The 21919-nt window shown below is 57.5% G+C and overlaps 1 protein-coding gene across 4 annotated transcripts in view; it reads left to right on the forward strand.

The window, feature by feature from the left end:
* Positions 1–21919, forward strand: part of SULF2 (sulfatase 2) — a 113328-nt gene that overhangs the window by 85144 nt on the left and 6265 nt on the right. For all 4 annotated transcript variants that reach the window (XM_032350426.1, XM_032350425.1, XM_032350424.1 and 1 more), the window contains 8 exons: positions 324–493; positions 5507–5657; positions 7097–7272; positions 10589–10717; positions 11970–12026; positions 12524–12653; positions 14303–14495; positions 21636–21864. In XM_032350426.1, coding sequence (XP_032206317.1) covers positions 324–493; positions 5507–5657; positions 7097–7272; positions 10589–10717; positions 11970–12026; positions 12524–12653; positions 14303–14495; positions 21636–21864 — 1235 coding nt within the window. The remainder of the gene's footprint in view (positions 1–323; positions 494–5506; positions 5658–7096; positions 7273–10588; positions 10718–11969; positions 12027–12523; positions 12654–14302; positions 14496–21635; positions 21865–21919) is intronic.

The raw sequence follows: 21919 nt of genomic DNA on the forward strand, positions 1-21919 counted from the left end.
GAATTAAATGAACTGATACAAGTAAACACAGAGCTACTCCTGGCATTCTGTGAGCACTCAAAAGTGTGAGCTAGTATTATTTTTATATCCATGACAAATGGACCACAGATCGCAACTTCTCCCCATCCTCCTAAGCCCTTCTGCTTCTTTTTCTCCATTAGCGCCATCTCCTTGCTCACTGATTGGCTTTCTGCCCCTGGACGATCAGCAACCCACCTCCCCCCAACCCCCGCCCAGGGATGGGGCAGGGATTGTCTGTCTAATTGAGTACAGTGGCCCATCTCCTCACACGTTTTCCTATCTCTCCCCGCTCCCCCGCCCAGGACTACCTGACAGACCTCATCACCAACGACAGTGTGAGCTTCTTCCGCACATCCAAGAAGATGTACCCACACCGGCCCGTCCTGATGGTCATCAGCCACGCGGCTCCCCACGGCCCCGAAGACTCTGCTCCCCAGTACTCGAGCCTCTTCCCCAACGCGTCCCAGCACATGTAAGCTCCAGCACCCTGCCCGCAGAGCCGCTGGGTGGCGTGTGGGTGGGAGGGTCAGGCTTCAGGATGCTAAGGGCATGACGGTGACAGAGCTGTGCCTTGTCTCAAATCCTCCTGGTACAAAGACCCCAGGAACACACTGCTCACTTGCAGTGACACTGGTCGCAAATCAGCCGGGCTGGCCAATGGGCCAAAGCCGGCAACAGGTGTTAAGTCAGGACCCTCGTCCTCCGCTGACCCCAGGAGGTCTGTGCGTGCATTGTGGTATAGTGGGTTTCCTTTGTGATCCTGTCTATTTTATGCATTTCAAATCATTTTTTTGAGAAGGGGTCCGTAGCCTCATGAGACCGTGGGTACTTTCCACAGCCTTTCCTGAGCCATTGGCCACGTGACAGGCTCCATGCTGAGTCTTTACACGGCACTGAACCCCTGAACAGTCACGACGACCCTCGAAGTATGATTTATCCATTCCTGTGTAACAATTACCCCGACACTGAGCAGCTAAAACCGCAAACGTGTATTGGGTCACAGTGTGTGAGTCAGACACCTGGGGGCGGCCTCTCCAGAAGGTTCTAGTGCCAGGCCTCCTGCGGTTCTAATCCAGGTGTCAGCCCAGGCTGCAGCCACCTGCGGCCAGCCTGGCTGCCCCCCCACGGCAGCCCCTTGGCACCAGCCTCTCCGAAGGGTTGTTTGGGTGCCCTCACCGCATGGCAACCAGCAGTCTTCCTCCAGAGCAAATGATCTAAGATGGAGGAATGGACTCAGGGGCCTGGGGTAGGCAGAGAGAGGTCGAGATGGAAACAGAGTCTTGTTGAATTAATCTAAAAATGACACATCATCGCTGTGCCATTTTCTCGTGGTCGCACAGACCTGTGCTGCCAGTGTGGGAGGGGGGACACAGGGTGTGGATGCCAGGAAGTGGGGGCCATCGAGAGCTACCGTGGAGGCTGCCTACCACACCTGGCATTCCCAGTTCACAGATGAGAAGACCGAGGCACAGAGAGGCGAGGTAACTCGGGGCCGGGAAACCACAGAGCCAGATTCGGGTCCTGCCCCCAGCCCCACCTCCTGTCTCTCTGCCCACCCTTCCCTCCTCCTCCCTCCAGCTGGCTAGTAAATCTCTCTGGAAAGTTCTCTCGCTCCCTGCCTCCAGCCACCTCCCGATTAGCAGTGAGTGATACCCAGCAGCCCTTGCTGTGACATTGGGGCGACAAGGACAGGGCAATTTGGAATCCGCCTGAATATTCCGGGTGTTTAATTGTCATTATAATCAGACTGCGTTGCCCTCCTCTGTCCCCTCGCTGTAATTACTTTCTGACGGCGCCCAGAGTGGCTCCGAGAGGAGGAGGCAGTGTGCTCACCTCCCGATCCCCTGGTCTTCGGGGAAGAGATCGGACAGATGGCGAACGGCGTTCCAGGGGCCGTGGCATCCCCTCGCTGCCCCGCCGGCAGCCCCGCCTCTCTGCACACCTGAGTTGCCCGCCGGCACCCCCAGCCCACTCCGAGGGGTGTGGGCAGCTCAGTCCCACCTAGGAAGCCGCCAGGGGTGGGGAGCGGGGGGGCAGGTCGGCTCCGCTTCTGCGGCTTCTCCTTTAAAAGAGGTGCAGGCATCCCTCCTCCCCAGCAGTCCTCGAGTTTCATGAGATTGTTTGACATTGCCTGCTCATTTATTTTCCCTTTGAAATGAAAATTATAGAAATTGAACATGAGGAACGCCTGCTATTACTTACCCAGAGAATCCCTGCCGCCTTGTGAAGGAGGGGTATGTTTGGAGGGCTCTCCTGTCTCTGGGGTATAATCATTTGCAAAACAAAACCAAAAACCAGAAACTTCTGCAGCTGGGATATTTAATTATGACAGTCAAGGAGGGGGGTGAGGAGGAGACAGGGCCCTGCTGGTGGGTCAGAGTTCTAGATCTTTCTGTCCAGAGGCTCCTGTCCAACTGCTGCCCAGTAAAGCTTGGTGTCCCCTTCTTGACGTGGACCTCGTGGGCTCTTCCAGACGCTGCCTGATGCAGGGTCCCACACCACCTGCCTGGGGCCCTCCCACTTCCACACATCTGGGCACACACGCGAGTTTCAGACAGAGACTCGCAGACTCAAACGAACACATACATGCCCGCGCAAACATACAAAGATACACATAGATACACACATAGATACCCAGACACACACAAAGATACCCAAATGCACTCACAAACATGAACACCGTACCCATGGACACAGATACCCTCACAGATGCACACATACGCACAGGCACAGATACACAGACACAAGGATACAGACAGATACACAAAGACATAAACACAAGCACAGGTACACACAGATGACATAGACCCAGACACACAGGCGTGTAAACACAGATCCACACCCAGACACACACAGACACACACGCAGACAGGTGCACACAGAAGCACACATAGACATCCCAACCCCCACCAGCGCCCAGAGCTCCTTTTGAGGTGTGGCATCCGGGGTCCAGGCCACGAGGACAGCCAGGAGACAGTGGGTGTTAGGCGGGCTCCAGGGGCGCAGTGAGAGGCGGAGGCGTGTCCTCCTCCCCAGCAGAGGGGAGCGGTGCCGCCTTCAGGCCTGTGGCGAACACACCACGCATTCCTAGGATGCTTGAGGAGGTGAGGCTTTTCACTCTTTGTTCGGCCAGCAGCTGGGTTCCTGTGAAAATGCCACCTCCTTCCTGGAGGAGCCTGGCCTCCTGCCGGAGACCAGCAAGCTGGCCCGGGCCTCAGGGGGTCCCCAGGCCCTGTGGGCTCCCAGCTCTGAGATCCTGAAGAGGGCTCGGAGAAAGGGCTTCAGCAATCCTTCTAGGGCGGGCCCGACACTCACCCCTCACTGTTCTCAAGGGCAGACACCAGCCTAATAGAATCTAATAGATTCAGGGATGATTGCTCAAAATTGCATCCTGGAATCCGGCCCCTTGGGCCTCCAGGAACAATTTTCCCATACCGCAGAACAGCTCCAAGGGCGTGTCTACGCAGTCCCTGCCCCCAGCAGCTCCCTTCCAGCGCCTCCATGGGGGAGGGGAGCTTGTTCCTGGGAATGTTCTACAGGAGGGTCAAGCCCTCAGCCGGCCCACAGGAGAGCCAGGCCTTGCCCTTGATCAAAAGAGGTGGCTTATGCGGGGGGGCTGGATTTAGCAGTGGGAGATCAACCAGGCACTTGAAGCAAAGTCCAGAAGGAATCTCCAGGCTTGTGACTCACCCCCACGCTACCCAGCAGCGGTCTCCATCACTGTCAGCAGCACCGTGCCCTCTCCCCAAGCACCCTGAGGCTCTGACACCCCAGGGCTGCGGACTGTCCTGGTGGGGCACGTGAGGCACTGGGAGCTTTCTGCCCCGTCTGCAAGGCCCGCTCGCCTGCCCTCGCTCCCCACTCGCCACCCCTTGCCCCATTCTTTGCTGTTTTGAAAAGCCTTTGTCTTCAGTGGAAATGCAGCCTTTATCTTCAGCTCTGACTGGGGAGGGGGTCAGATCTGAGGGGAGCTAGACCAGCGCAACGGATGCCACATTCTGTGGGGTGAAGAGGGCACTTCCCATCAGCGGGGCACCCCACCCAGGATACTCGGCACGTTGGTGGGGTGTGCCCAGGGCTCAGAGCCCAGGGCCTGGTATGAGCTGAGGCAGCCAGAGGTGCTTCTGCTTTGGGATGGAGCCCTAGATGACTAGAGTCACCTGGAAAGTGCCAAAGCCATGAACCACATTGACCTCTTTTGGCCAAGGAGGGCCTTAGCCAAAGTCCCGGCCGAGCCCGGACGGACAGGAGGGTGTCAGGGAGGCGATTATATTACGGAGGCAGTGGGCAACCATCGACCATAGCGGCTCCTGGCGTTCCAAGCCCAGCTCTGCCTTCTGGCAAGTTAGTCCCCCTGCCGGGCCTCCGTGTGGTCACTGGGGCAGGAAACAGGCACCTGCTGCAGGGGCGGTGAGTGGTGAGGAGAGGGTAGAGGTGAACCCTCCGAGCTGTGCCCCGTACGCGGAATGTGGGAGGTGGTCTGTAGACCCCAGAGGTTCTGGTGATTTGTTCAGTATGACGGGTCATCACAGCAGACCCCGCGACAGAAGTGCTCCCCCGCCCCTGCCTGCCCCAGCTGCACCGCCTGCTTTTGAGACTGTGGGCAGGTCCCCCAAGCTTCTCTGACCCTCTGTTTCCTCTTCAGTAACTGGGAGATGAGAACAAACGGGAAGAGGAATCGTGACAAACATACTTTCGGGCACCCCCTCACGTTTTGGGCCGTACCTCCATGACTACTTGATTTTTTAGATTTTCTTTTTTTTTTTTTTTTAAGTAATCTATTGCAAAAGGAAGCTCTGTAGTCATGTCTTCCCCCCAGTAACCCTCCCTTGCCCAAGGCAACTGAAGGATCACGGCTAGGCTAGGGAATTCGAGTGGGGGGCCCGTGCCTGCTGGAGGCTCTGGGCCTGACCCTCTCCCCATCTTAAGAAAGAGCGGAGCGAACTGCAGGAAGGTGTTAGGGGTCTCACACCACACTGACTGGGGCAGCAGGCGGGCTGGCAGAGCTGCGCCGGGAAGGACTGATGTTCTCACTGTGCGGCTCTGGGTCACTTAAGGTTGGGTGACCCCTGGTCCCCCCACGTGCACACCCCGCGCTGGGGAACGCTGGTGTAAGGCTTAGCAGAGCCCCTGATGCGCCACCGCAGCTTCCCCAGATGGGCGCTTACGCCGTGCAGGATGCTGTCATCCTGAGACATGGGGGTCTGGGGACTTGGGGACTGGGGATCTGGGGACCTGCAGGGCTGGGGACTTGGAAGACTGCGGACCTGGGGGAGGTTAGGGGACTGGGGATCTGGGGGGCTGGAGGGCTGGGGACTTGGGGGCTAGGGGACTGCAGATCTGGGGGACTGGAGACCTGCAGAGCTGGGGACTTGGAGAGCTGGAGACCCGGGAAGCTGGGGGACTGCAGATTTGGGGGGCGGGGGGCCTGGGGATTCGGGGCAGCCCCACACCCGGCCTGACCCGGGTGCGTGTTTGCCCGCAGCACGCCGAGCTACAACTACGCGCCCAACCCTGACAAGCACTGGATCATGCGTTACACGGGGCCCATGAAGCCCATCCACATGGAGTTCACCAACATGCTGCAGCGGAAGCGTCTGCAGACCCTCATGTCCGTGGACGACTCCATGGAGACGGTAGGCCGCCCCGAGCTCGCAGCCCTCCCCGCCCTCACCCCGTCCCGAGCGCCACCAGCTGCAGAGGAAGGGAAACAGAGGCAGAATGAGCCGGCAGAGTGACAGCCCCGGGGAAGTGGCCACAAGCGGTCCCAGCACAGCCTCTGCCCTCGTGGCGCAGACGAGCTCGGCCAGTTCCATTTGGTACATTTGAGGCAGCTTTACTGAGACGGAATCCACGTGCTGTGTCGTTCCTCAAGTGCAGAGCCTGGTGGTTTGACTGTGTCACAGACTGTGTGACCAGCACAGTCAACTTTAGACATGCTCATTACCCCACACGGGAGCCCCGCGGCCCTCAGCCATCACCCCCGGACTGCCTCACCCCGGCTCCTCAGGCAGCCGCTAACCTGCTTCGTGTCTCTGCAGACTCGCGTCTTCTGGACGCTTCCTAGAAGTGGAACCCCATGACATGTGATCTTTCGTGTCTGGCCGCCTTCACTCAGCATCACGTTTCCGAGACTCATCCGTGTGCTAGCTCACATCTTTCTTTTCATGGCTGAATAGGAGTCCATCATATGGATACACAAATTTTTTTTAATTTTATTTATTTATTTATGATAGAACGAGAGTAAGAGAAAGAGAGCACAAGGACGGGGAACAGGAGGCAGAGGGAGAAGCAGACTCCCTGCTGAGCAGGGAGCCCGATGCGGGGCTCGATCCCAGGACTCTGGGATCCTGACCTGAGCCAAAGGCAGGCACTTAACCACTGAGTCACCCAGGTGCCCCTTAAATTTTTTATTCATCCACAATATCTGCACCCAGCGTAGAGCCCAACACGGGCTTGAACTCATGACCCCGAGATCAGGAGTCGGTCACTTAACCCACCAGTCACTCTGTGGCTTTGCAGCTATTTAAAATCCATGGGGCACCTGGGTGGCTCAGTCGATTAAGTGTCTGCCTTTGGCTCAGGTCATGATCTCCCAGTCCTGGGATCGAGCCCTGCAGCGGGCTCCTTGCTCAGCGGGGAGACTGCTTCTCTCCCTCGCCCGCCTTTCCCCAGCCCTCATTCTCTCTCTCTCAAATAAAATCTAAATAAATAAATCATGTTCATTCATTCATTCATTCATTCATCCTGCCAGCAGCATTGGCAGAGTGCCAGGGCCATGGGAATGCAGCAGAGAACATGGTGACAGACGCTCCCGCCCGCGTGGGACCCCCCCCATTTTAATCCGGGGGCCCGGGGAGCCCCACTCACACCAAAGAGATAAAGGGGAGCCGCGCTGCCAAGAAGGGGGTGCGGGACGCGACGGCAGGCGGGGAGGCTGCAGTCATTCCAGTTACAAACACATCAGTCCCCGCAGCGAGGTGCCGCGAGCACCCAAAGCCGGGAAGGGTCGGGCCCCAGGGCGCTCGGTGCCCTCAGCCCTGCCCTGCGCCCTCACCGCCTCACCGCCTTTCAGCTCTACAACATGCTGGTGGAGACGGGCGAGCTGGACAACACCTACATCGTGTACACCGCCGACCACGGCTACCACATCGGCCAGTTCGGCCTGGTGAAGGGCAAGTCCATGCCGTACGAGTTCGACATCAGGGTCCCGTTCTATGTGCGGGGCCCCAACGTGGAGGCCGGCTCCCTGTAAGTGCCTCACCCACCCCCTACCCAGGGCCCCGCCTTCCCACGGAGGCCTCCAGGCTCTACCAGCCCCCAGGAGGCTGAGAAGCAGGTGGCTCCAGCGTGTGGCCCCAAGCCACTCCCTTGGGCGACACGTGGTGTGGGCAGGTGAGCCTTGGTGCCAAGTGAAACACTGAATATGTCACCTGGGTGGGTTCTGACACACTTTGTAGCCCTCCGCTGGGGAAGGAGAGACCGGGGGCCGTTAGCACCTGTGAAAACAGACTGTGTGTGCTGGGGCGGCGGGCCAGCGAGTCGGGGAGCTGGCCTGTGTGTGCGTCGCCGCCAGCGTGTGGGAAGGCCGCCTTGACTTCTGTCTGGCCTGGGGGATCCCTGGGGCGGCTGCTGGGGAGGAACCCTGCCGCCTCAGTGCGGGGTTGTCTGCCATGCAGCTGGGGCAGCTCAGGCCACGGCTCAGAGGGCAATAGTCTCCCTTCCATCCAACGTCTGGGACCCTGCCAGCCCTCAAACATCCTTCTCCTTGGGCTAAGCGTGAGCTGCCATACTGTGGCCGCAGAAATGCCACACCTGTGGCAGGGGTAGGGTAGAAAGGCAAGTGATGGTAGCAGCGGCTTCCTCAGATCAACTGCACGTTGCAGAGACCAAACCAAATGGCTTTTTGAAATGCAGATAAATTGCTTTTAAGACACTTAACTTGACCTGACTTGCATCCCTTGGAAAGAATGCTTGGTGACAGTTCCAGAAGGTGGGTTGTGTGGGTTCAAGGCTGGGCTGATTGCCCTCTGCCGGCCGATCTCAACAGATCCCTCCCTGCTCGGATCTCAGGGTCCCCATGGAAAGAGAGCAGTGATAATAGGTATACTTGTCTAGCTCCCCAGCCTGGGTCTGAGCCCTTTACAGCCACCACGTAAGCCATGAGGGCATCCCAGCAACCGTGTTGCTAACACAGATGCCACCATGACCCTGCTGGTGGGGCACAGAGAAGTAAGCCTGCCTGAGGCCACGTGGTATGTCAGGGATGGAGCTGAGATTTTAAGCTAGGCAGCCTCTACTCCTGCCGCTCGGAACCCTTGAGCCACCACTGTAAATCAAAGGAATGTGACTCACTAAAGACTGCACAGGCATTGACATCTTCGGTTTGATCAGCCTCAGAGTCTCCGATCTGGTTCATAGGACCCAAAACCATACCCCACATGGACAAGAGAAGGAAAGTGCTAATGTCAGGCTTGGGGCTCAAGGCTAGGGTTCCTTCGGTTGCAAACATAAGGCCCCCTTCCCCCACCAAAAAAAAAGATAAAAGGAACATAGGAACTAAAGTAACTGGAAAGTCCAAGGCCACTATGGCTTCAGGCATGGCTGGATCCAGCAGTCTCACAATAACATCAGGAAGCTTCCATTTTCCATCTCTCAGCCCAGCTTCCTCTGAATCATCTTCATTCTCAGACAGGCTTCTCTCTCCTGGTGGTAGACTCACCCTGACTTGCAGCCATCCAGTTTAGGAAACCAGACAGTGGTTCAGACAGAAGCCTCGAGGCTGACTCTCACCAGCCTGACTTGGGTCACGTGTCCATCCATCCCTGAACCAATCACAGTAGCCAGGGTGATAGAAGACCTTGAGTGAGAGACCTAATCCATGAGGCAGTGGAATCTGAGTGGGGCAGGGCAGTGTTCCTGCCAAGCAGGGTGTGGAGGCTGGGTGGGAAAAGCAATCTTGTCCATCCCACCTAGTCCTGGGGAGCAGGGCTGCTGGATGCCCTCAAGCCAACTCAGCTGCCGGTTGCCAGCATTCCACCTGGCGTCTGCTCCAGCTCCCTCGCTGGACAGATTACACTGTCAGGCCTTCAGGCCCCTCCACAACGCGGCCTCACCCCCTGTACCCCTCCCAGCATGCCTGGCTACCCGTCCTGTGTTCTCAAGGTGCTGGGCTGGGGAGTCGGGGTGGTCAAAGACAACTGAAATGCTAGGACCCAGGCCCTGCCCCTCAGCCCAGGGCATGGGGTCGGGGACTCCAAGCTGCCTTGATGGAGAGGGTTTCCGTGTGGCCATCGTGCATTCAGCAGGGGCCGACCCCCGCACTGGGCACTTCCCTCCAGCCCCTTACCACCACACTGGGGACACCGCCAGGCAGAAACAGGAGACGAGACATGACAGGCATCTGGTAGAAATAAATAACAAAAGTCACTAAGCTAGCACTTATTGAGCACCTACTGTATATTCTAAGTATAAAAGTGCTAGACGAGAGCATCTGCCTTGCAGCGTGCACGGTAAACCAGAGCTAGCACTGCAGGATGTAGCAAGTGGGGGTGATGAGGCCTCCGGGCAGGGGCAGGAGCACGAGGGGGGTCCACGGGAAGGGCCTTGTGGTAGCAATCTGTGCTGCATCACAAGTCGTTGCAAACTGGGGCCCAGCTTAGCCTGGCCCTCTGCTTCCGCTGCACGCAGGACCCGGCAGGGCTGGGGAGGGACCAACTCCCCCGCTCCCAGGGTTGTTCAGGTGCAAGCAGGGGACCTGAAGTCACACAGCCTGCCTCCCAGAATAGTCACCACCCATCTTCACCGGTGGTGGTGACCTAGGGCAGCTCGCTCCTTCTCCCCAACCAGGGGAGCAAGTAGACAAAGGGACAGCAGGCGAGATGAAGCATAGCCACCGGGTATCGCCATCGCCTTCCCCAGATCCTGCGGGCGTGGCCCACCCTTGAGGGGAGGGGACCTCACAGAGGTGTGCACACTGGAGAGCAGGGATCAAGGGGCCCCCGGCGTCCTTGGTAGTTGTTGAGCAGAGAACTCAGAGGGTAGGGGAGAGTGCTGCTCTGGCATCGAGAAAGAACATTCCAGCAGAGGGAAGAGCAAGGGCAAAGGTCCTGAGGCCAGACACCGGCCTGGCCAAGAACAGCCAGGGGCCAGCATTTGCATCAGAGGTTCAGAGACAGATGTGGAGGCCGGTCCAGGGTCGAGAGTGGCTCTTAAAGGGGGGGGTGTCCTGTGATCAGATAGTTGGAGGCAGGGAGGGGCATCCCTAGTGGAAGCAGCAGCTAAGTAGAGGCCCGTAAATCCCGGTGCCCTGTGGTATGTGTGGAGTGCACAGCAGGTGAGGGGTGGGGAGGGCCGGGGACTCAGCTGAACGGCAGGAGGGGTGGTAGGGGGGCTGCCGAAGGGAGCCTTGAGGGCTGGGATGTAGGAGAGGGACAAGATCACAGCTTCTCTACGTTTCGGGCGTGAGCCCCTGGCAACCTCCCTCCCTCCAGCCGCCCTTTCTCCCCAGCAAGGCTGGGGCACCCCTGCCCAGGTGGCCGAGTCCTTCTCTGCCCCCCTCCCTCAGGAATCCCCACATCGTCCTCAACATCGACCTGGCCCCCACCATCCTGGACATTGCCGGTCTGGACATCCCCTCAGACATGGATGGGAAGTCCATCCTCAAGCTGCTGGATACGGAGCGGCCAGCGAATCGGTGAGCAGGGGAGCAGGCGGTGCTGGGGGCAAAGGGGTGCCAGGCTCCCCAAACTGCGTGAACTCATGGCCGCATGGTGTGGGTCTGAGAAGGGGGTGTGTCTCCAAGAGTCTGGAGCTGGGGCTCTAAGGTCCCTGATCCCGACTCCTTCCCTGCCTTGGGAAAGAAGGAAGTTCTCCCTCTAAGTCCTCCGATCTGGATTGTCACTGAGGTGATCAGTTGAGGACACTCTCTGTGCTAAAACTGTGTAAAACTGCAAATAATCACAACCACAGCAGTGAGCGCTCATTAAGCACTTCCTTGTTCTGAGTACTCCGCAGAGGACTTCCCATGTTGATCATCACGGTGACCCCATCGGGGAGGCATTACAGGGTCCCCTCTTACCAGGGTGAATCCGAATCCCAGGGAGGTCGAGCGACTTGCTGGGCGTCTCTCAGCAAGTGTGGAGCTGACTCCTCGGCATTCAGACTCAAGGCTCGGCCCGCACCCCAGTCACCGTGTTCTCAGGCTTTGATGCCGGCTGGTGTGATGGGCCCATATTCCTGGGTGTCCTGGAAGCAGAAAGGGGAGTGGCGACATGAACAAAAGCTAGGCAGGTAGGAAGGTGAGCGGAGTCTGGTGGGGACAGGCACGCGGCAGCAGCATCTGGAGGCCAGCACAGGGACTGCCCACCGGGTTCACTGCCCCAAAGTGCTGACTGTTAGGAGCTCCTGCTTGCCCCTCCTACAGCTCCGAGGTCCCCCCTATAGGGGGACCACCTCCAAGGAGCCTCCTACCTTTGACTACGAGGTTTCCTGAGCTGTACGGCTGTAAAATGGCATATTTGGGGCAGCAAAGGAGCTGGGTTGGGAGCCAGGACCCCTGGGAGCCGGGTGGAGGATGCCCGAGCTCCTATTTGGGAAACAGCAGTCAAGTGAAACTGTATGAAGTGCACACTCACATTACACAAACCCAACTGCAAAGGATCAAAGACGAAAATCCCCCCCAAACCTTTGACCTGGGCCATTTCTGCCCTATGGGCCTCCCAACCCCCATCTCTGGGGAAGGTGCAGCTCTGCTCCGTGGGGTGGGCGCACCCAAGCCTTCCCGGCACCCCACTGGGCCCACTCCCCCCCCCCCCGAGCTGCCCCCTAGAGCCCTGGGTCTGTGCTGATTATGAACCAAGGTACCTTTCCTGCCTCTTGGAGAATGGCGGGGGGGATGCGTGAGGCCCCCCCATTGATGAGACGTTAGAAATGTGCTGCTTTTCCAGGTTTCACCTGAAAAAGAAGATGAGGGTCTGGCGGGACTCCTTCCTGGTGGAGAGAGGGTGAGTGCCAGGTGCTGGAGGGGGCCCCCCACTTGCCCACCCCAGGAAGCTCCAGGCAGCCCTGCCTGTACCCGTGGTGCGGACGATCTCACTGGTGGGGACAGGAGGGAGACAGCCCCTGAGGTCCCTCACAACAGCGACTCGCTCGGATTTGTGCCCACAGCCTCCCCCCGCCCCCTGCACGAAGCCCGCTCGCTGTTCCCATGGCTGACGGAGAACTTGTGCCTGGAGACCACATGTCCCTTCAGACATGTTTTCCTGCCTACACAATGTCTTAAATGTTTCCTAATTTATTGCCAACTCATGCAGTTTGGGAGATTTCTCATAAAATTCCCATTTCCTAAGCCTCTTAACAATCAGAAGATGTGGCCGGTGGGACCCAGGTCCTCCGGTGACGCTGCCCGGGGCAGCACAGGGCTGCTACGTAGTAGGGGGTGGGGAGGGGCCCTCCTCCAGAGCCTGGAGGACAGCAGTCTGTCCCCCTCCCCGCCCCACAGCAAACTGTTGCACAAGAGGGACAATGACAAGGTGGACGCTCAGGAGGAAAACTTCCTGCCCAAATACCAGCGGGTGAAGGACCTGTGCCAGCGCGCCGAGTACCAGACGGCCTGCGAGCAGCTGGGACAGGTGAGGAAGTGTGGCCGCTGCCCGGCGGCCTCCTGTCCTTCCTCCCCTCCCCGGGCTGTCCCCTCCCCGGGGCTGCCCCTCGGCCTGACAGTCTGCAGACCCAACCGGCCAGGGAACTCCGATGGTGGGGGCCAGCCGGCCAGGGCACACGGGGTGACACTGGGCGAGGCTCAGAAAGGGACTCCTTCCTCAGCTCCCTTTCGATCATGATCCCATCAGAGAAGCGCCCTGGGGGTGAGGGGGGGCGCTTGGGGCTTCAGCCCCTCTGTAGCCCCCCCATCCCCCTTCCCCGGGGAGGTGGCAGCCCCCATGCGGTGTTCGCAGCCTCAGATACCCCAGTAGTTCCATTGAATTCACTTTAAGGAGCTTCTTCCTGCTGGCTTTCCAGTCAGAGGAGAAATAGGAAGCTGCCTTTTTAAATAAAAAAGGATTTTAAAAAGTGAGCTGATTTCGAGAGAAGCGTTAAGAAAATTACAGCCACGTAGTATTTGGAGAGAGCAGGTGGAGTCTGCCTTGGCTTCTCTGAGGTGGGCTCTGGGGAGGGGGTCTGGGGAGGGCAAGGCAGGGCCAAAGAGCCAGGAAAGCAGGCAGGGGGGCCCCGTCCAAGGGGGGCCCGCAGGCATCCCCCTGAGGTAACTCGGGCCTCACCCCTATGTGTGAGTAAAGCCAGGCCTTCCTGTCCCGCTTCTCACTACAAGCCTATGGCTTCCCAGGCCCAGGCGCGGGATGGATGGGTTTCTCGCGGGTTCCCTGCGAGCAGCTCCGTCCTGTCACCAGACTCAGCATTAGGACCGGCCCATCGGCGGGGCCGGGTCTTCACCCCCGTTTGTTCATAAGCTCCCAGCCCCCAGACCATAAGACCCCCTCCCGCTGCGTGGAGGACTTCATGTTGGGGAAGAAGCCGGTCTGTGCCTGTGGACAAGAGCTTTGGGTTACACTGCTCGCTTCCTTGCAGAGCCCGGTTCCCGGCCCTGGAGCTATGTCCCTGAATGTCCCCAACAGAAAGCCTTGCCCTCCTGGGGCTGCATGCTGGGACGATCGGGGGAGTGGTGCTGATTTCAGTTCCGAGCTACCGAGAGTGAGCTGCTGGGCCAGGGGCCTTTGTCCCCCTAGATTGTTCCGATTCCCCTGTTGGCACCTTTCTCCCCACCCAGACCGGGGGTCAGGCAGGCCCCAGGGCAGCCCAGGGGCAGACATCAGCATCTTCAAAACATTATCAGAGTCTGTTCCGCACCCCAAAAGAAAAGAGTCCTAGAGGTAGAGATCGGGCTGACCCGCTGGGGAGGCATCAGTCTCTAGCCCCCCAGCTACAGCTCTGGGGCCTCCAGGACTCCAGTCCCAACAGTCACCCAGGGGCAGGGCACAGCCATGGCCCTGCCGACCAAGCCACCCGTCCCCCTCATCCCCCTCATCCCCCCCATCCCCCCGAGGCCATACCCCTCAGGGTATGAGGGGTGCTGTGAGCCCCGCCCCCACTCTGAGCCCTGCCCCCCACCCGCCCTTCTGTGCTCCTCCCACCGCAGACGTGCATCCCTCTGTCCGAGAGCCGGTGTCCGCCCTGCGAGGGCCAGGAGGAGGGGGCCGGCTCAGGCCGGGATGGGGACAGTGAGGGGAGGCCCGGGAGCCTGAGGGCCAGCTGTGTCTTGCAGAAGTGGCAGTGTGTGGAGGACGCGTCCGGGAAGCTGAAGCTGCACAAGTGCAAGGGCCCCGCGCGGCTGGGGGGCGGGGCGCTCTCCAACCTGGTGCCCAAGTACTACGCGCCGGGCGGCGAGGCGTGTGCCTGCGACGTTAGTGACTACAAGCTCAGCCTGGCCGGTCGCCGGAAGAAGCTCTTCAAGAAGAGTGAGTGCAGGGGCTTGGGCGGGATGGGGCGGGAGGGGCACGGTCCTCCGTAGCCCCCCAGACATGCGTCGCTGGCGTCAGGTGATGTTCTGGGAGCGGGGACACAGCCACGGGCCCCAGGCAGCCATGAAGCGGGAAGAGAATGTGCGAGGGCACTGAGCGCTGCACCTGGCAGCAACTGAAGAGGCCAAGGAGAGGGGTCGGGGTCCACCCCGCAGGGGCCTCACAGAGCACCCCACGGCCCTTACTCTGAGATGAGAAGTCAATGGACAGTTTTGAGCAGAGAAGCCAAGGACAGATTGGTGTTTTCAGGGGATCCTCCAGCAGCCACTTGGCTGGACTGTGTGGGGCAGGACCAGAAGCAGGAGGCCTGTGGGGAGGCCAACTGGGTGGCCTCCAGGAGACCTGGTCAGGAGCCTTGGTGCTTGGCCCAGGCAGGCACGTGCAAGAAGAGGTCGGGCTCTAGAAGGCCCTGGAAGGGAAAACCGTCTGATGGTCGCTTCTCATTATTTGCTGATTGTCTTCCTAGCAGCGATTGACCTGTAGCCCCCAAATCAGTAGTCAAGGTGCTTTCTCGGTCATTCACGGTACGTGCGGAGTGGCAGAAATTTCTGACTCAGGCAACACGCTCGCTCCCAGCTGAGCTCGGACGAGGCAGCGTCTGACGTGCTTTCCAGCTGCAGCTCTAGTACTGTGTGCGAGCATCTTTTGTGCTTTTGCCCAGTGAGGTCACTGCTCGGCCTGGTACTGAGGTGTTATGTGGTGTCCCCAAGCACAGGAAGGCTGAGATGTGCCCTACGGAGAAGGCACATGGGTCAGATAGGCTTTCCGCAGGCATGAGACTCAGTGCTGTCAGCCAGGAGCTCGGTGTTAAAGGATCAACGATATCTATTAAATGAGGTGTTTTCAAACAGAAACACACAGAGAACACGTTTCTGTATTGATAGTTGACAAACGTGCTATGACCAGAGGCTCGCAGGAACTGAGCCCCACATTTCCCCTAGGAGCAGTGGCACAGTGTCAGCTAACCCAGTGTTCAGGGGACTTTATAGAACATAATGACCTCAAATAACGAGAATCAGCCGTACTTTGGATAAGTGGGGCCAAGCCTCCATCCCAGTGAGGAGCCGTCCAAGACGTCATGGCTCACTCCCCGCAGGGGCTGAGGAAGGACAGACAGACAGCCAGCGGCAGGGAAAGCAGACTTAAAGTCCCCTAGATCTGACCGCAAAACTCCTGTCACCCTGGGGAAGTCCTGGCCCCATTCCAAGGTTCAGCTCCACCTGGAAAGAATGTACCTGTGCCTGGAACATGCTTAGAGACCCCTGGGGGCCAGGCCTCTGTCCCAGTGAGACCCAGTCTGCGGGCCAGAAGCCTCCCCTCCAGACCCGGGCAGTTCCCCATGCTGTCCACGTGTCAGGCCCCCGGACCCAAGGACAACCAAAGCCTACTTAGAGACTTTAGCCCCAGGTGTTTTCATTCTTAATGGTGGTAAAATAGACGTAACATAAAGTTTACCATTCTAACTACTTTTTTAAATTTTTTAAAAATATTTTATTTATTCATTTGAGCCCCAGAGCGAGAGGAACAAGCAGAAGGTTAGAGGGAGGGGGAGAAGCAGCACAACGTGGGGGCTCAATCCCAGGACCCTGAGATCATGGCCCAAGCTGAAGGCAGATGCTTAACCGTCCAAGCCATCCAGGTGCCCCTAATTTTTTTTTTTAAGATTTATTTATTTGAGAGAGAGAGAGAAAGAGAGCCTGAGTTGGGCCGAGGGAGAGGGAGAGGGTCTCAAGCAGACTCCGGGCTGACCGCAGAGCCCACTGTGGGGCCCAGTCCCACAACCCTAAGATCACAACCTGAGCTGAAACCAAGAGTCAGACACCGAACCGATCATGCCGCCCCAGGCACCCCTCTAACTATTTTTGAGTGCAAGGTCAGGGGCATTAAGCATTTCACGTGGTTGCACGGCCATCACCGCCATCCATCCCCAGAGCTCTCCTCATCGTGCAAAACTGAAACTGTCCCCATCCCCTCCCTCCCCCGGCCCCGGCCACCAGCCTTGTATTGCCGTCTCCGGGCATCTGAGTGCTGTGTGGACCCGAGTAAGTGTGCAGTGCGTGTCCTCGTGGGGCGGGCTTACCTCACTCAGCATGACGTCCTCAAGGGTCATCCGTGGTGTGGCCCAGGTCAGAGTCCCCTCCACAGCACCCCGGCTCCTGCTGCCTCCGATAGTGCTTCCGAGGAGGGGGGCCCCCATTATATGGCCTCACGAGCCCATTAGTCACCGCCAAGCTCATCTTCTTTAGCCAGCTCAGAGCCGGGCTTCCAGATTGAATCCCACAGCAGACATCTTGCTTCAGCACACGGCGCGGTGCCTGATCTTTGAACGGCACCAGAAGCTGTGACTCAGTTAAGATCCCCGCCCCCCACTAATACTCAGAGGAGAGAAAAAGCACCAACATAACCAGGACCCCATTGTGCCCAAGCACCCACAGGAGTTCAGTGTAACCAAGGTCCCGTCTTAGACACACCTCACGGCAACACGGGAACCAAGGCGGGGGACCCTCCTTAGGACGCACAGGAAAGCCCAGTTACACAGCGGAACTGGGGGCCCAGGCCTCATCCGCTGGCCCCGCGTCATCCCCCTGCAAGTGCCTCCCGCCCCTTTCTGAGCAGCTGGCCCCAAGCAGGGCTTCTCAGCCCCTCCACAGCACCCCCACCCCGCACCCATGGGACGCTTGGCCCTGTGGAGCCATCTCTCCGTGTCACAGCCGTGTGATGGGGGCTGCTCCTGGCCTTGGGTGGGATAGGGCCGGGGGTACTTGCAAACATCCCACAAGGCACAAGACAATCTCCCACAACAAAGGATTGTTGGGCCCCCAAATGTCACCAATTTGGAGGTTGAGAAGCCTCAGTTCAGAGCAACTCAGACCCCAGCCCGCCATGATCCAGCTGGGGCACCAGCTGTGGCAAGAGGAAGCCAGGCAGGGCCGGCCAGCCCAGCATGGGGCGACGGGCGCCCCCAGCCACCGTATACTCACTTGGGCTCCCAACAAACCCGCAGCCCTACTGGGCACCAAATGCTGAGGTTCCAAAGTTGAACGAGAGAGATGCAGATCAGGCCCCATGGGTGAGACAAGGTGTACGCAAGTTAACGGAGTGGCAAGTTACAAGACAAGGTGTAAGCAAGTTAACGGAGTGGCAAGATGCCAGAAGAGGGGACAAAGAGGCCCTGGGGGTCCCAGCCCCAGAGAGCGGGCTGCAGGACCCAGGGTTTTCCAGGCCTGGAGGGTAGATGGGCCCCACTGGGGACCTCGGACAAGGCTGTCCCAGCTGCCGAGTGCCCTCCAACCACAGGGTGGCTGCTTGATACCAGCTTCCAGGGGCTGCAGAACTTACCAGCTCTGTTCACGTCATCCTGCAAAGAGCCCTGCAGGGCAGGGACCGTTGTGAGGACACAGCTGCTCGAGTTAACCAAATTGTCCGGGGTCACACGTTTGCTCAGGATTTGCACCCAAGCAGTCAGATTCCAGAGCCCACGCTCTTGGCCACGGGGTTATGAAGCCCTTCCATTCCCAGGACGCAGGTTGGCGGGGGCGCCTCTGGGACCCCGGAAACAAAGCCCACAAAGGTGACCAGGAGAGCGAGGAGTGTGGCTTCACGTCCAGGCAAAGGTTCACATGGGGGCCAGCAGCCTCATCTGTAAGGGAGCAGAGAGTAAATCTTTGAGGCTTTGCAGGCTGAACAGTCTCTCGACTTCTCCATATTGTCACTGGAGCGAGGAAAGAGCCGTGGCCTCGGTAGCTTCCTTACAAAACCAGACAGAGGCCTAGACTCGGCCGTTAGGCTAGAGCTTGGGGACCTCTGGGTGCATGGCTGGAGCGTGGAGGTGGGAAAGTCGAAGCCACCGACTCCTGAGCAAGCAAGACAACAGGGGCAGCAGGAACCTGGTGGGTCTACTTCACGGCCCTCGTGGGCATGTATGAGCCAGCGGTTCACACTGTGTATATCAAGGGCCCAGGGACTGTGGCTTCAGGGGACTGGACTCAGGAAGGAAAAAGCCAAGGGGAGAGCTGGCCCAAGGTTTTGCTAAGAGATGCCTCTCCTGGGCCTCGGCCCCCAGATTCTTTGGCCTGGGTGACTCTGATAGAAGGGATCTGGGAACTGAAAGATACAAACATCTGCCCCAGAAGTGGGGGCATCTAGAGCAGATTCTGCTGCCCAGGGACATTCTGCAACCCCCTCCCCCCCACCCTCGGGGAGTCCTATCCATGGGCCTCGGGCGCCATCTGGTGGCCACTGGGAGCCCAGCAGAAAGGTGGGCCGACGGGGGCTCTAGGCCCTTCTCCAGAAAGATGCACCAGACCAGCAGGGTTACAGACTTGTTGCACAGCAGGGCCACACATGAGTGAAGGGGGCAGAGCTTTAAGACAGAAGGGAGGGCTGGGGACTGTGGCCAAGAGGAGAACGGACCACCTGTCTAAAGGAGTGGGGTCAGCCCCTGCCCAGGCGTGGCAGGTGCCTCTTTGGTTCTGTCCTCTGAAGCTGGAAATCTGCTACATGACCACCTATCCCCACCTTTCTCAAATGTTACCAACTTGATCCAAGTTGGTTTTTAATATATAGAAGATCTTCAAGAAATGTGGGCTCTGACTTTAGCCTGCGTGCCCTCGGCTTTCAGTAGCGGACGTAGAGCCTGGAAAAAAATGCCTCTGAGCCCTGTCTCCCAGGGGCCCAGCCCCGGGGAGAACATCCAGCTCCGGGCTGGCCAATCAGATGGAGAAGCTCAAAGACCCTCCAGCAAGCCGCTCCCTTTCCTTTCCAGGAGAATATGCTACCCAGCTTTGTTCCTTTCCAGTTCAAATTAATGCGGTTTTTTGGTGACTTTGTTTCTTATTGAGGTGTAACGGACATGTTAGTCTTGGGTGTGCAACATAGTGATATAATACTTGCAGACTTTGCAAAATGATTACAGTGGGTAGTTAAGATCCATCGCCATGCAGTGACAAAAATGCATTTATTGTAAAAATGTTAAAAGGTCTCTCTTAGAAATGTTCAAATACACAGTACGGTCCTACCAACTAGAGTCACCGTCCCATACACGGCATCCCCAGGACTCGGTCATTCTATAACTAGAAGTACCTTTTGAGCCCCTTCACTCATTTCGCCCATTCCTGCCCCCAGAACCTCTGGCAGCCACCAGTCTGTTCTCTGTATCTATGAGCTTGGTGGTGGTGGGGGGCGGGGGGTGTTTATTTTTAGATTCCACGTGTAAGTAAAATCAGATGGTGTTTTTCTCTGTCTGACTTGTTTCACTTCGCATTATATATCCGCTGGTCCATCCTTGTTGGTCTTTTGGGTTTTGGTTTTTAAGATTTTATTTACATAGTTATTTAAGAGAGAGAGAGAGAGAGCGCGTGCACGAGCAAGACAAGAGGGACAAGCAGACTCCCAGCTGAGCAGGGAGCCCAACCAGGGGCTCAATCCCAGGACCCTGAGACCATGACCTGAGCCAAAGGCAGAGGCTTAACCCATTGAGCCACCCAGGCGCCCCTGCTTGTTGTCCCTTTGATGACAGTCATTCTAACAGGTGTGAGGCGGTAGCTCACGGAGGTTTTGCTGCGTGTTTCCCGGGTGATGAGCAGTGCCGACCACCTTTTCTTTTTTCTTTTTTCTTTTTTTTTTTAAGATTTTATTTATTTATTTGAGAGAGAGACAGTGAGAGAGAACATGAGCGAGGAGGTCAGAGGGAGAAGCAGACTCCCCATGGAGCTGGGAGCCCGATGCGGGACTCGATCCCGGGACTCCAGGATCATGACCTGAGCTGAAGGCACTCATCCAACCAACTGAGCCACCCAGGCGCCCCCGACCACCTTTTCATGTACCTTTTGGCCATCTGGATATCTTCTTTAGAAAAATGTCTATTCAGAGTCTCTGCCCATTTTTAAATCAGATTGTTTGGGTTTTTGCTGTTGAGTTGTGTGAGTTTTTATCTATTTTGGATATTAACCTCGTCCTGATCGGTTTTTTATCATCAATGGGTGCTGAATTTTGTCTGCTTGTCCTGCATCCACTGAGATGATCCCACGATTTTTATCCCTCGTTTTGTTAAACGTGGTGTATCACACGGCTTGACTGGCAGACGGCGGGCCATCCTCTTCAGTCCTGGAATAAATCCCACTTTATTGTGCTGTTTGATCCTTTTACTGTATTACTGAATTCGGTTTGCTGATACTTTTACTGAGGGGTGTTGCCGTTACATTCATGAGGGAAACTGGCCTATAATCTTCTTTTCTGGTGGCGTCCTTGTCTGGTTTTGATATCACAGTCATGCTGACCTATGAAATGAGTTTGGAAATGTTGTTTCTTAGAAGAGTTTGAGAAGGGCTGGTATTAATTCTTCTTTAAATGTTTGGTAGAATTCACCAGTGAAACCATCTGGTCCTGGACTTCGGTTTATTGGGAAGTTTCTGATTACCGATTTAATCTCCTTACTTAATGATTTTATATCCACGTTCCGTTTTTTTCGCTTTTTCTTTTTTTATTGATGTGAAATTCAGGCACCATAAAATTTACCATTTCTATCATTTTAAAGTCTACGATTCAGAAGTATGTATTACATTCACAGTGTAGTGCACCTACCACCTCTACTTCCAGAACCTTCCGTCACCCCAAAAGGGAACCCCATCACTGTCTCTCCATCCCATGGCAACCATGAACTTGTTTTTGGTTTCTTTACCTCCTCTGGACGTTCTGAACAAATAGACCCATACAGCACGGGATCTCTGGTGTCTGGCTGCATTCACAGAGCATCACGGTGGATACCCACCCACATGGTAGCATGCATCATGGCCTCGGTCCTCTGTGGCTGGACATTCCATCACATGGATGGACCACGTGTATCCACGCATAGCTCTTTCCAGGGATCATCTCAAGCCACTCTCTCCTTAGCTCTGCACCTTGCGTTTTCCCAATTGAATCACTGTGTGGTCCTTCCCACTGGGGTCCATCCGGGTCCTGCTTCCCGGGTGGGTAGGTCTCATGAGCCCTCGAGTCTCGGGATCAGTAGTCCGCTGCCCAGAGAGCCCAGCCGGCCCGGCCAGCCCCACTAACCCAGCCACCCGCCAACGCCCACAGAGTACAAGACCAGCTATGCCCGGAACCGCTCCATCCGCTCGGTGGCCGCAGAGGAGGATGGTGGGGCGCACCGCACAGGCCTGGACGACACATCCCAGCCCCGCAACCTTAGCAAGCGGCACTGGCCAGGGGCCCCTGAGGACCCAGATGACAAAGATGGCGGAGACTTCAGTGGCACTGGAGGCCTTCCGGACTACTCAGCCCCCAACCCCATTAAAGTGACACACCGGTGAGCATCCCGGAGGAGGGCAGGCGTGTAGGGGGCAGCTGGGGCCTTGCGGGGG

This window comes from Mustela erminea, chromosome 7 (genome assembly GCF_009829155.1).
Source record: "Mustela erminea isolate mMusErm1 chromosome 7, mMusErm1.Pri, whole genome shotgun sequence".
NCBI classification, from domain to species: domain Eukaryota; kingdom Metazoa; phylum Chordata; class Mammalia; order Carnivora; family Mustelidae; genus Mustela; species Mustela erminea.